The 14840-nt window shown below is 49.1% G+C and overlaps 1 protein-coding gene across 13 annotated transcripts in view; it reads left to right on the top strand.

Annotated features, from left to right (window-relative positions):
• Positions 1–14536, top strand: part of BCAS3 (BCAS3 microtubule associated cell migration factor) — an 803928-nt gene extending 789392 nt beyond the window's left edge. For 9 of the 13 annotated variants that reach the window (XM_072637728.1, XM_072637734.1, XM_072637731.1 and 6 more), the window contains one exon: positions 13655–14536. In XM_072637728.1, coding sequence (XP_072493829.1) covers positions 13655–13803 — 149 coding nt within the window. In that variant the 3' untranslated portion in view covers positions 13804–14536. Of the gene's footprint in view, positions 1–10355; positions 10450–13654 lie in introns of all 13 variants that reach the window. The other 4 variants (XM_072637735.1, XM_072637732.1, XM_072637729.1 and 1 more) reach the window with 1 other exon arrangement.
• Positions 14537–14840: the final 304 nt, after the last annotated feature.

Here is a 14840-nt window from a genome sequence, read left to right as displayed (position 1 = left end):
TGCAAGTTAACTCTGTTTCCTTTTGCAAAATCACACAGCCACCCACCACTACACCCATTCCCTTTCTGTCTGAGGAACAGCCACACCAGCTCCAAGTCATTAGCCTGAAGGGCTGTTTATGTCAAAAGGAAAAATACCCCAAGTTATTGAGAAACCCTCATAAAGCCTGCACTACATTCATTAGGAGAAATAGACAAGTAGACAGTGAGGAAGTTGAATGGAACTTATTACATTCAAGCCATAAATCGCTAAGTAATAGAACTGTAAGCAGAAGACACTGGGTTGGATAAGCATCCATGATCAGGGTAGATTCTGGGAGGGAGGAAGGGATGGAGGGAAAGGAGAGATTAGGAACATGGTCTTCTTCTAAATCAACAGAAAGTAAGAGGAATACAACCATTCAAACTCACCCAGGGCTACAAGGGCCCTGGGTTTTGGACAGTTTACCCTCCCCATTTGAGAGAAGCGTGTCCTAGAGCTTCCTGAAAGCAGAATGCTTTGCTGAGTTTCGTGTTCATTCTCAGGCAGGAGTGAGGAGGCCCAGAAATGGGGTCTTGTCTCCAAGGCAAGCCATGGGGATTCAGAAGAGATAAGAGATTCTTAGAGGTAATGGGAAGAATGTCAAAGACTCAGAGGTGATTAGCCACATTTCCCTGTGTTCCTCATATTTCTCCATTGCTCTTCCTTGTGATTTCCCAAAAAAACTGGGCCAAGATTGGTTGACCTTCTCTGGCTTTGCTTCTAGGAGAGGTAACATCTCCTGAGCGTTCAGTTAGGAGTCAGTTGACCTGAATCTGAAAATTCAATCTTCTACCACACAAAAATCACACACCCTCCTACCCCACCCAACACCCTCCCCATCTCTACCACAATTACAAGCCATGTCACATTTAGTAAGTCAGTGAACCTCCCTAAGTCTCCATTCTTTCAACTGTAAAATGAGATGTCCTGAACTAGATGACCTATAAAGTTCTTTCTAGCCCTCAATCCCTCCCCACAACATACACACACAATTTCAGGGAATTGTTGAGTGATCATGAAACCAGAATGAGCCAAAGTAGCCCTGGAGAAGGACACAAGGACACACACACACACACACACACACACACACAGCAATCAGGGAAGTTATATTATTTAGTCCTGAAGAGCCACAACAGATTCATATATGGGATATGCCAGGAAGCAAGCTCCACCCATAGGTGACCAGGGCACTGTAGATCTCTTCTGCTTTGGCACCATTACTTGGGAGCCACACAAAAACATGGTAGGGAAGGAAGGACCCCCACCCCTGTATCCCCAGACGGCATAAGTTTCACAACTAGCTAAGATTGTTGTTCTGCCATAACGTGTCAGTGTCCTCAGGTAAGTCTGAGGATCCAAGGACTGATCTATGACTCGGGACCACTAGACCATCACCTCTGTGGCAGTAGGGCAGAACAGAGAAGGCATGTGAGGGTGGGGAAGGAAGCTGGCCTGTCTATCCAGTGGTACATTTTAATTCCTTAGCCTTAATGGAAAGGGGAAAAAAAAGGAAAAAGCCACATCTTACTGAATTCTTGGCCTGCGTTATTGAGAATTTAATTATGTTGGGGCATTTGAATGAGAACCAGATGAGGTTCAGGCAGGCCAGGCAAGTGTTCAAGACGTGCGGCGTCTTTCTTAAGATCCAAGGGCCCAGTGCCCCCCACCTCATGCCCCATCGAGGCTGTGGTGTGGCTCAAATGAACCAAAATGGTCCCTCCTAAATCTGGTCACTGGGGCTACAGGAAGAGAGAGATTCAGGCATGGTGGCCAAATATCTGGTCTAAAGAGAGGGTCCCAAGCCCCCTCCTCTCACTTCAGCTGCTCCCTTCCACTGGACTCTCCATATCTTCCCAGGACGAACACCTTGTTCCCGGCTTTTTCTCTCTCACCACCCCACCCCCACCCTACTAAGCCTGCACACTTGGCATCTCGGCAGATGTGCAGAAATTATTGTGTAGCCTTCCTCCCAGCTAGACATTCTTTCTCCACAAGGTATGCCTGCTATGTTGCTAGGACCTTGGGTCTCCCAAAAAGAGAATTTCCCCCAGTCTCTGGCTCTGCTTTTGTGCAAATGAGCTGCAGGAGAGGAGGCAGAAAGGTAGAAGGTGTATTTCAGCTATCTAGAAATATACTGTCAGACCCAGGCCTCTTGGGAGGGTGTGGGAAGCCTCAGTACCTCAGGGACACTGTATGACTAGTGGGGCTGAGCAAGGGAAGACCAGGAGTAACAAAGTTTATTTTTCGACCATAAAATCACAATAGTAATAAAAAGATTTTGCATTTATTTACATAGTATGTCAAGTCCTCCAACATGCTTTCCCCATTAATAATAATTAACATTGATATAGCACTTTCAAGCCTTAAAATGCTTTCTGATTTTATCTCAAAACAGCCCTTGCAGGTAGGTGCTATTATCTTCATTTTACAAATGGGGAAATGGAGGCAAAGATATGTTAAGTGATTTGTTCAGGGCCACAAGGGTCTGTGACAAGATTTGAATTCTAGTTTCCTAACCTCAAGTGTAGTATTCTGTCTTCACCACAACCCCGTGAGGACAAGGCAAGTATTATCCTTAGCTGACAGATAAAGGAACTGAGTCAGAGACAAGTGAGGTGATTTGCCCCAGGTCACCTAGAACATCAGCAAAGCTAAGACTCCAGGCCAAGTCTCTTGATTCCCAGCCAGTCTGCTGATCTCCATCTCTGACACCTATAGAGCCTAGCTTAGAACTTCTCCTGAACCTGATCAGTAAACATGACTTTAGCCCAATCCAGGAAAGACCACAGAAACTCAACAGCACAGCTCCGGTCCTACCTGGACTGGACTGACCTTTTCTTTGTAAGATATATATTAAAAGATGGGTCAACTGAGGTGTTAACCAGGGCCAGTAGTTCAATCAGATGCCCATCAGAATTCTGGGATTTCACCAGTATGGGGAGTGAAGGCTCCCTCCACCAAGGCAGGCTGTATGTAGTGCCCTTCATTGCTTTAGGACCCCTCCCTCCTCCCAGTGAAAAGTCCTTTTGGATTTATTTTCTCCACTTTCCTAGTAAGAGACAAAAAAGCAATAGCCAGCTCCAGACTTCCTAGGTCAGTGGGTTCCACCATGGCTGCCCTGCTGGTATGGCCTTCATCAACCAGAGGCACTTCCATGCCTCAGAGAAGGATCTTAGTGGAGGGAAGCAACTTCACTATCTCTAAATATAATCCTGGAAGGAGTCTGAGCAGATCAATCTTACATATCTCCAACTATTATCCAACCTTTTCCCTCTGCTGCTCTTCTCGGCCTCTCCTTACCCCAGTATCCTTTCTCCTGTTGGAGACCTCCTCTATCCCTCCTCCCACTTCTCTCTTCCCTCCCTCTTTCCTCCAATCCCTGCCATCACACCCCTTACCTTGCCCTCTCTCCACTCGCCCACCCCAGCCCTGTCATCTTACAGGATACTCCCTCCTCTCACATCAAGAGGGTTGATGCAGGGTTGATTAGATTGTGAATGTAGAGTTGGAAGGGTCTTTATCCATGGACCCATTCACTTTGCAGATGAAGAATATAAGGCCCAGATACAGAAATATTTGTTTCTTTGGTGCTTATAAAGCCACCTCCAATCACCAATCAACAAGAATTTATTAATAATGTTAATAGTTTATTAATAATCATAAATTATTCCAGACACTGTGCTAAGAAAAAGCAGCAACAGCCTTGTCCTCAAGAAGCTTACTTTCAAGTGGGGGAGACAACATGATCATAAACAGACATGTACAAATGTAAGATAGAGCAGGCAGAAGGTAGTCTTGCAGGCAGGGGAAGGCACGACCAGGGAGAGAGATTGGAAAGGGCCTCCTGCAGAATGTATTTGAGCTAAGTCTTAGAGGAAAGGATTCTAAGAGATAAGGGGAAGTAGAAAAAGCATTCCAAGCAAGGGTACAGCCAGTGCAAAGGTCCAGAGATGAAAGATAAAGTGCTGTGTGTGAGGAAGAGCAAGTGGGGAGTCAGAGCAGGCATTAATGTGTAAGAAGACTGGAAAGCTAAGAATGAGCCTGGTTGTGAAGAACTTTAAATGCTAAATAGATAGATGTGTTTATATTTGAGTCTAAAGGTACTAGGGAGCCACTGGAGTTTATTGAGGAGGAAAATGACACATGCAGATATGTGTTTGAGGAAAATTATTTTAGCCTCTTATGTGAAGGACAGATTAGAATGGAAAGAGATGAGAGGATGATGTACCAGGATGGTGACCATAAACCTAGGTGACCAGGAAGACGGTGGAGAAAAAGTTCAGAAATGGGGTGGGGGGGCCGGGGCAGGGAAAAATGAGTTTTGTTCTGGGCATAATGAATCCAAGCTGTTAATAGGACTTCCAGTCCAAAATGTCCAGTAGGCGGTGAGACTTGAGCTCAGGAGACAGACTGGGCCTAGATGTATAGACCTGGAGTTCATCTGTTTAGAGATAGGCAGAGATGTGGGAATGAACAAGATCACCAGGCATGGGGAAAAGACAGAAAAGGAGCTGGGACAGAGCTGGTCTAGCTGTTCTTGAAGAGGTTTCCAAATTCTTTTCTCCTTTTGAGTTCTGAGTGTGTTCTCATATCTCTCTCTCTCTCTCTTTTTCTTTCTCTTCTCTCTTGCTCTCTCTCTCTCTCTCTCTCTCTCTCTCTCTCTCTCTCTCTCTCTCTCGCACACACACACACACACACACACACACACGCAGTTTAGGATACCTGTTCCTCCCCCATTGTCTAGGCAGAGCTGAGGTTCTACAGGTTGAAGTTAGATGCCTTACAGAGAGCTTCTGTAGCTACCTCTCCACTGTGTCTTTAGAAGGCAAGTCTGCCTGTCTTTTTCCGTTGTCAAGAAGAGCTGTGAAAGCTCAGAAGAGCCTCAGACAAGTCAGAAAGAAGTCCAGGGCTCTTCTACCCTCCTGTAACCACCATGTTTCAGTGTAACATCTCCAGCCACGGTATGGCAGACACTGCCATATGACTAACCTGAGTTTGGTGGGATGACTTCCCGGCTCATCAGAGCTTTTAGTCACCCGGGAGACAGCTGAAAAACGAAGAGTTTGTATTCCTTTGTGTTCTTGGCCCTGGGCCTGATTCATTATGGCTCTTGGTTCCCCTGTGTTTGAAACTGGAGGCCAGGCCTAAGGCCTGAGGTGTGAATGAGGGAAACCAGGTTGGGGTCAGGGACTGCGTTTTTCAGGCACACCTTAGGTACTTCAGAATCCCCAAAAGACTGACTCCAGCCCAGAGAGCAAATGTTGATTCCAAGTAGAGGGGCTGAGGATGGGCTGCCGCCTTTCCCGGGAGAAGGGAGTAGTTATGGCTGAGGTCACCGTCCAGCAATGTAAATCTGTTGTTGCTGCTATCTGACCATTTTCCTGGTGTTTTCCAGGTGCTCAGCCTCAGGTGCTAAACTGTAGAGATAACTAGGCCAAAATGCCTGTTCTTTCTTCCTTGTCTGCTTCTGGGAACCAGCTGTTATCAGCGCATGGTGATAGGTGCTTTATTCCCCCACCCCCAGGCCCCCACTTCAAATTCACGAAGCCTCCTCTGGTAGTTGTTTTACCAACTGAAGTCCTAAGAATGCTGTCTGTGTGAATGAAAAAACCCTCCACAGGAGAAAAGTTCATCCCAGACCCAGGCAGGGGTGGGGAACCTGTGGCCTCGAGGGCACATATGGCCCTGTAGGTGCTCAAGCTGGACCCTTTGACTGAATCTAAAGTGGGGTTGAGGACCTTGAGAACCTATAGGACCATATGTGACCTCAAGGCCACAAGTTCCCCATCTCTGTCCCTAGAGCTTTTCTCTTTGGCCAGGATCTCAGTAGAGTCACAGATTGGGGACAGGCACTATCTGGCCAGGGGGGTAGGAGGAGCTAATGACAAAGTGAAGAGAGCAGCTTCCAGACTTTCCTTAGGGATGGGCCTGAGATTGGGTCTGGTGGATGCCCTAGGAGCTATCGCTATGTCGAGCTCTAGGCTAGCCACTATTTAGGGTTATTTGGCGGATGTGGTGGATTTCTGTGGGCTCTCAGCCCAGAAAAGGTGACAGAGGGCCAATGAGAGAGACAGAGAGGTAGAGGGACACACAGAGAGAGCCCTTTGGAGACCACCACTGCAGAGCTGCCCAGGGCTCCAGAGGCTGGGCTCACAATAGGGTAGTGTGGAGAGAAGGGACCCCTCCTGAGGGCTGGTCTTCCTGCCTGCATGCAGAGAAGAACCCTGGCCCTCTCCTTTAGCTATCTGTCCTTTTAACCTCCTGAAAAGTACACAAAGGGTTGAGACTGGCTTGGAATTTCTGAGAGAAAATGGAGCAAATGTCTCTTTCACCGAGCTAAACCTTCACAAGAAATTGCGGGGTTTTGGCTTCCTCCTTGGCCCTGGCCAAGCCCCCATTGTGTCTTCCACTCAGATTCAGAACTTATAACTACCCTGTCTCCCTGAGAAACTCCTCTCCCACTCCCACACAGCTCCCTACCCCTGCTCCACTCTGATAATATTAGCCTTGGAATCAAATCATTTGCCAGGGCACTGAAGACGTTCCTGGAGTTCATTTAAGGAATGGACTCTAATGCAAACAAGGAGCAAGCCCTTCATAAATGAGCCCCTTTCTCTGCTCACCCTCTAAGAGATTGACCTCATATGCAAAGGAGTCACAGGTCCAAGATACCATGCAGTGTAGTTTCGAGGTCCTCAGATGGGAACAGCTTTCCCCATATAGCTCTTCAGGTATGAAACACCCCCCAAGTCCCAAAGATCGTTACTGCCACCAGAGTAGGGTCAATTGAAACTGAAACTCTTAAGCTTTCCTGGCCCTTTGTTCCACCCCCAGCCCCTCGGCTTAGTCAGGAGCCACTAGCACCGAGCCTGGAATGGTGGGGGCTAGGGAGTGGGGGCAGCAGGGTGCTGAGGCCAGCAATCAATGATTCAGGACAGGGTGAGAAATTTATATTACAGCTTCTAGGAGGGCATTTGCAAGAAGAAATAGAAGAAAATTAAAAGCTATAAACAAATACCTGCCACCCTCATTCCCTAGGCCATTTCTTGATTAAAATGAGAAAAACCATAAGACACCTGGGACACTTAGGACCTGGCAAGGCCAACCTGGCATGGGCCCTAGGCTACGGGGACACCTGCTGGTGAGGGCAAATGTAGAGAGAAAAGCCCAATGAGGTGTTTTCTTCCCTCCCCCCCCAACCTCGTCCCCACCCCTCTTACCTGGCTCCCACTGCTGCCTTTCTGGGACCCAAGCAGATCCCAAGAGACAGGAAAGGATAGGAATCTACTGTGGATCTCAGGGTGAACCTGAGATATGGGGTAAAATAAGGCCCCTAGTCTGTGGCATGTCTCTTTCCTACCCCCTTTCTGCTCCATCCTTAACACATGTTAGAACGGGTAGATTCTCAGTTCGCTTCCCAGGGAGTTGGTGGTAGGGGTGGTCCCAGCCCCGGCAATACAAACCAAACACTCTCCTAATCCTTTTAATGGGCAGCGCTTTGGAGGATATCAAGCAACCTGACTGGAGCCTCAGCAGCAATGAAGGACAGGAGGCCATGAGCCCTGCAGCTGCTGCTCCTGCCTGTGCCCTCTCCCTTCCCCCATCACTAGGCCAGCCTGAGCCTCTACAGTCTTGGGGGCGAGAAGCCCCCACTTGCAGGCAGCTCCTTCCCATTCCTCTGTGCCTTCCACCAAATGACACTCATGGCTCTGGAGGTTCAGATTGAGACTGAAGGAAGGATGTGAGAGATAGCCAGGCCTCACCCCCTTCCCTGACCTGAGGCCCCAGGCTGGCCAGACCTATACTTATCATCCACCCACAGAGAGGCCCAGGGGTTTCTGACTGAATCTAGGTATGACTTTCTAATCCAATGCTAAGGGTGCTTTAAATGTGCTTCCACCTGAGCAGTAGAAGGCTGAAGATCTTGGCCTGCCTCTTCAAAGTTCTGGGTCTCTGGGCTAGTCCTACCTGCCCCCCTCCCATGCCCCCATGGACATACTCTCAGCCTGACCCTGGTAGACTGTGTGGTTCTAATACCATAACTTCCATACATTCAGACCCCCTAAGATTCTGGGCTGTGTGGAGTCACTGACAACTTGTGAAAAAAGGCATATGTAAGTTCTTTGTGTCAGCACATTAGCCTTCTGAATGGTTCACTGCTCTGGCCAGCTCAAGGACCTAGTGTCATGTACCCAGACAATGCCCAACTGGAAGGGAGGGACAGACAACTCTGTGTGGCCCAGACTTTGTGAGCAGGTGAATCTGGAAGGAGAGAAGCAACCACAGGGGCAGGGGATGGGAGCTGGACATTGGGTGTCAGGAGAGAGGACATGGGATGGGGAAAGCTCAGACACATCATGTTGTGGGTCCTGGGCAGTAGAGCCCTACTATGTTTTCCCTGGATACTGAGTGGACGTGCCCCTAGAGAAATGTTCACACCTGAGGCTGGATCTTTTAAGATGGAATGTCCCTTCCCTTCCTTGCAGGCATTTTTCAGACATGCATTTTTGGTCCTAGAAAAAGAGGAGAGAAGAAACTTGACCCTGAATGAGAGCCCTTCTTCATGTACTCCTTTTCCATCCTTGCCACCCTTCTCCCCAAGCACCTGCCCATGCCAGACAGAGCCCTCCTGTCTGTAGGCAGACATTTCCCCGAGTTTGTCGTCCTCACAGGCCAGTCCTCACTCCACATACCGCTTCCAGAAGGGCTTTGGCTTCCTACTCAGATAGGTGTAAAGGGAGGATGCCATTGAGAGACCGGGACATGGAAAAGGGCTGGAGACTGCCCTGATGCCCCCCATACCTGAGCCTAGGCACCCAGCGGAAACAACAGTTCAGGTCTCCCAAGGCAGCTGTAGTCTGCTACCTCTGGAAGAGATCATGTGTAACACTTACAGAAGGCTCCTACTTCCTTGAAGACTTACATTCCTTCTCCTAGGCGCTCTCTCTTCCTCTCCTCCTGTAAGTCTGAGTAAAACTTGGCCTGTTTCTGAATTCTTCCCAGTTCCTCCTCCCCAGGAACTCTAACTTCCAGACCTGTTCTCTATTCCCCCAGACCCTGAGAAGTGGTCTTTTTCTTATCCTTGACTGTCTCTCTTGGGTACCTTTGCCTCATTATTCTACATCCCAACATTCCTCAGTGCTGGGGGCTTGGGGCACCTAGGGACAGCCAGAGACTAAGGATGTAAGTCTTATTTTCTGCCAAAAATCTTTGAGAGAGCCAGACCTCAAACACTAGAAGGGACATATTCGCTCCTATAAGTGGTGGGCTAAGCAGGGGTCAATATAATGTTTTCCCCACAATTGCCCAGTATCTTTCAACACTTCTCTTCTCCGTCCTCTGAACTACACCTGGCTCCCAGGGACAGCTATCTTTCCTGCCTGCACTTTGGTCCTGTACATGCCAATCTAGGACTGACTCTATAGGGAGTCAAGACCTCTTGGTCCATTGCTAAATCTTGCGTGAGACTGGTTACAGGACCCTGAACTCGTGACATCACCTCTTTATCCCTCCCATTTTGCAGATGTGGAGAATGGCATGTCCTGTCCCCCCAAACTCCATGGGCACAAAATGTGTCTGGAACCTTGGAACAGGATTACCTTGTTTCTGAGCCCAGGTTACCTTGGAGTGGTTATTACTTCCAATCACTTGGTGGGGCATTAATGGGTGGGATGTCAAAGAAAGCTGATGTCCAGTAGCCCCAGTGGATGGAATTACATTATTCTATTTCTGAAGGACCTCATGTAGATCTCTGGAGACAGGCAGGGTGAGAAATTTAGTGTTCAGTGTGCTATGCGTTACAAGATGAGACCCTCATAGTCTTGAGAGGGAGAAAGAAGGAGGGAAAAGGAAGCCCAGCCTGTGCTATGTCCCTCATCACACACACCTAAAATTTCCCAAGAAAATAGACTGATCCTACCTTACCTACTTTCACCCGAGATTAAGCACTGCATGTGTTTGGGAGTAAGCTGTAACACCCCACTCCCTTTCCCCAACTTTGCACCTGCTGAATGTGTGGCTCCCAGCCCCCTCCCCCATCTCCTTCCTCATACTGCTTCCATCTTGAAAGCCTTCCCAGTTGGTCATCCCCACTACTCCCCTCTCAGAAGCTCCTCACAGATCCCTACATGCATGGTGATGTCCTTATGGATGGAAATTCTCCACAAAAATGGAGAACTTCCAAGTTTGACTTCCTTCTCCTGATACCCTCTAAAACCTGCTTGCAAAACAAAACCAAAACCAAAAATAAAAAGTGACACTCTAAACCTGTATGCCTCTTTAGTTATACCCATATCTCTTCAAAATAGATGCCTCAATACTTTTCTTTTTAAAAGGAAAAAAAAAAGGAAAAAAAAAACAATCTCATCAGCCCAGCGTTCGTGAACAACCCTACAATAACAAAGCATTGTGCGTTCGTGATGGAGGAAGGTAAGGCAACATTTTTCCTTTTCTAGCTTACTTAATCAGGGCTGGGTGGGGCAGGGGATAGAGAGAAGCCAAGGACCATACACCATAAAGCTGGCTTCCCTCAGACATATACTCCTCTGTCTCCCCAGGGCCTTCTGGGAGAATTCCCAGGAGTTTGACCAGAGAGTAGCTAGTTCCCTGGATCCCCCTTGATTGGCCTAGTGAGGGGAATGGAAGCCCATGCCACAAATTCACCCCTATCATCTCTACTCTTTCAGGGCTGCTGGGCTGGACATCCTGCTGATGTTGGCAGCATTCTAGGGGCCCTCTTCTCCCTTCCTTTCCCCAACCCCTCCTCCCCTGAGTGGTTTGGAATAGGCTCATGGCCTTGTGTATAGTGTTCTCTGGTTGGCGCCGTGGGATGAAGTTGGCCAGTCATCTGCCAAGGGGACAAAACTCCAAGTCTTTGAGCTGCCTGAATGAATCCTGCTTCCCTCCGCCTTCTTCTTTGTAGTTTGTCAACTAGAATGGCTAAGAGATCCAGTCCATAGTGGATGACCGAGCATCCAGGGGACAGCACATTTGTCCTGTAAAATTCCCCCAGGCTGGAGTCACTGGCCATGTGGCAGGGGCAGGAAAGGTGACCTGAGACATACCAGTACCACCAGTGCTTGTTCACCAAGCATGGGGATAGCAGCTGTCCAGAGAGTGGTTGTCAGAGACCCAGCCCTGCCCATCTGCTTGTAGAGCCAACACTGAGGTGGGGGTGGGGAGCAGAGGGAAGGGGGAGATGTGCTGTCTAGGCCTGGGCTCTCTGGTTGTCTGTTTCTGAAGCTCCTTGTCCTGGGCATGCTGGCATTCTTTTATCACCCTAAACCTTCCTCTACCCTACCTCTTGCTGATATTTGGGGGATGATAAAGGTCCTTCTTCTCCTGGGTACTGACCCTAGGAAGCATGGGGGTGGGGAGATAGGAGGAGGGAAGGAAGGTGAGAATCTTTCAGCATCCTCCCTACCTTTCCTGCTGTGAGCTCTTCAGCTCATCTCCTTGCTTTGCCAGCCAATCTTCCTCCTCCACCCCCAACCCGCCGTCTTGATGTAAAGAAAGAGAAAAGACCTGGAGATGTTTCAGAGTGCTGGGGAGGGGGTAGCATGTAGAGGGTGCGTGCCCTTCTCCCCCTGCTCATATTTCCGTGAAGCTTTTGGCTGTTTGCCTTTCCAGGTTTGCATCTGAATTTCCTTCTGTTCTCTCTGCTGCCCACAGCCTGTGCCTTATTGGTTGGGATAGGGTTGAGTGGCAGTGTGGGGGGACGGGGGAGATGGATAGCCAGGGGGAAGTAGGGGCTTAAACCAACTGATTGCCTTGTTCTCTGCCCTCTCCCTGCCTCTCTCCTTGGAAGACTAAGCTGGGCACTGCCATCCAAAGTGGATGTGGATTCAGCTTTCATCCCTGGGACCTGAAACCACCAGAGCCAGCCATAGACTTACTGCCTTCCACAACCATCCCCACTCACTTAACTGTTTTCATTCTACTACAAAAGTCACTGAGGCTTTTCCATCCTAGCATCCATCTAACAATTAGCTCCTCTTTTTATCCATCTCTTTATACTGCCCCTATGCCCTAAACACTATATAACTAGTCCTGGAGCCATGCCAGTCCTATCCTTGGATCCTTGCAGACTCCTCAATTCCAGGCAGTTTCCCAAACAGTGATACAGGGATTCTTGGGGGTCCCTGAGACACTTTCAGGGGATCCGCAAAGTCAAAACTTTTCATCATAACATGAAAGGTTCTTTAGGAGATCCTCAATAATTTAAAGAATAAAAAGTGGTCCTAAGATCAAAAAGTTTGAGAACTACTCATCCCAGAGAAGGAAAGGTAGACCTCTTGACTCTTTGGATGCTGGTTTCAGACAGCACTGGCCTGCAGTGCTTCTCTGGGGTTGTGGCCCCACTGCTGCCTGGCTTGGTGCCTGTGCAGGCTTGGTTTTACCAGTGGTGTCCAGCCAGGGAGTCAGGGCCCCTAACCAAAGGCCCCAGACCAGACAGGATAAGTACAGCGTCAGCGTGGGCTCAGCCACTCCTAGCTGATTGAAATTACTGCCTTGACTTCCTGAGCTCATGGCACCAGGGAGGAAAGGAGGCCGCCTTGCAGTGAGGTTGCTTGTTGACAGGGTATGCTATGGGTCACCTTCTTGACAGTGTGCTCCTACTCCAGGCTGGCATGATGGCACACAGTGGGTAGCCACAGCTCAGTGGGAAAAGAACCTTGTTAAAGAGCCCAGGGAAGGGGATCAGAATCTGAGAGGGAACCTCCATGTTCTACTGGGAATGCCCTACGTCTTGGCCTCTGTATTCTGTCAGCCTTTATACTCTGGAACCTCTAAGCAGCCCAGAGAGGAGAATGGAGGAACCTTAGCAGCTCTGTAGTTATCTCTTCACCTATATGTAACTTCCCCCCATCTCCCTACTACCTAACCCTGTTCTGCCTACAGTGGTAACAAGAGGTTTTCCAGGAGGTTCCAAAGATGAATTTGGCAAATGGTTGACAGGAGGTGGAGTGTGTGTGTGTGTGTGTGTGTGTGTGTGTGTGTGTGTGTGTGTGTGAGGGTCACCCTCACTTGGGTGCTTTCTCGGTCTAGCAAGGCCCAAAAGACAAAGTGCCACAGACTGGGGTTGGCATGGCAATGAACCTATGGACTTTGAACCTTGTACTAAAAGTGGACATATGTGTGTTGGGAGGGTGGGAAAGGAAGGAGGGAGCCATGGTTGATTCCTCCCTCCTTCAAACACTGTGACCCCATTACTACACACAGAATGCAAGCTGAGCTGATAACCAGGGCCCTTGCTCTCTGCTGGAGAGACCGTTCATGCATTCCTCCATATGTCTGCAGGCTGCATGGATGTATCCATAGATGCACATGCATGGATCTAACCATGGTGTACACTGGCAGGGTTAAGAACACATTTGGCCTAATGTTGGTGCCCCATAGTGAAGTCAGACCTCTTTGTGGGACCCTAAGCTCCAGATCAGCTTTTGGTCCTATCCAAAGGCATAGGGGTGGTCAACCAGCTGAAGAGACAACAGTGAGATGCCTGGAAGATCCCTTGGGTGTCAGCACAGATGGCTAAGCAATCCCAGCAGATCCCTGCCCTTCAGGGAGCACCTCTCAGTCCCACCCCTCAGGCTGTACTCTTGACCTGGGCTGTCTTTTCTTTCATTTGCAGAGCTCCAGCGAGAGGGAAGCATTGAGACTCTGAGTAACAGCTCAGGCTCCACGAGTGGCAGCATTCCCCGCAACTTTGATGGCTACCGATCTCCTCTCCCTACTAATGAAAGCCAGCCCCTCAGTCTCTTCCCTTCCGGCTTTCCTTAGCCTCCTCCGACAGTAGCAACCCTATTTCCAGCCAACCTGCCCTCTGAGGAAGCCTCTTACCCCCAGGGAGGGAAGGACCTCCATCTGTTCTCCTTCCACTGACCACCCTACCCAAGCATACTGATGAAGAACCCGGCCTGTTACCCCGTCCATCTGCTGTGACAAGAGGAAACTTCGAGTAAAAGTACTTAACGGCTCTGCGGCTTCTCTCCCTCTCTCCTCATTGTGGCCAAGTGGAGACTCTCTTCAGAAGCTCAGTTCCTCCCTCAGCACTGTACCTGTTCTTACACACTGGATCTGGTTTTATATTTTCTAACCAGCGAAGAGGACAGCTCATTCATGGGCCAGCAGTAGAGCCCAGAGTTCCAGAGGCTGGGGGTGGAGAGAAGATGGACTGAGCTGGGCCTAGAATCTGGCTCCTCCAACCTGGGCTACCACCATCCCTCTTCCCTCTGATGTGACAAAGCATTGCTTCGCCGTTTCTCTTCACCCATTTCTCTCCCGTTGCCGCATGAACTGAGGCCAGGAGTATTATGGAAAGTGGAAGGAGAAAGTTGTCTCTCTTTTCCAACCTTACTGCCCCTTTGGCTCATGGGAAGAGTTGGTATTTCTTACAGTTCCCTGTTTTATCCTAATCCTGTATTCAATTCCTCTGTTTGGTGAAGGAAGCCATGGTTATTGAAACTCTGTAAAGAAGTGCACGTCTTGTCCAATAAATCAAGCTGAAATCAGATTTTGTGTCCCTGAGCTAGTGAAGGGGGCAAAGGGGCTCCTCCCCAGGGGCTGAACTGAGAGCCTTGGGGCACAGACCCAGCTGTCCCCATCACACATATCCCTGTGGCCAGCCTTGGTTCTCCGGAAACACGAGGGGAGGAGGGAGGTAGGAATAGGAGGTGGGAAGAAAGATTGCCTTTTGACTCTGGCATATGGGTTCTTGTCTTTCTTTGAGCACTCTCCACCTCCTTTGTCTTCTCTTCTCAGAGGAGAATGAGGCCTACATAAGCTTTGGACTCCTTACCTCTCATTAAGGCAGACTT

This window comes from Notamacropus eugenii, chromosome 2 (assembly GCF_028372415.1).
Source record: "Notamacropus eugenii isolate mMacEug1 chromosome 2, mMacEug1.pri_v2, whole genome shotgun sequence".
Lineage (NCBI taxonomy): Eukaryota > Metazoa > Chordata > Mammalia > Diprotodontia > Macropodidae > Notamacropus > Notamacropus eugenii.
Note: the sequence above shows the minus strand (reverse complement) of the source record. Positions and strands in the feature narration are given on the sequence as shown.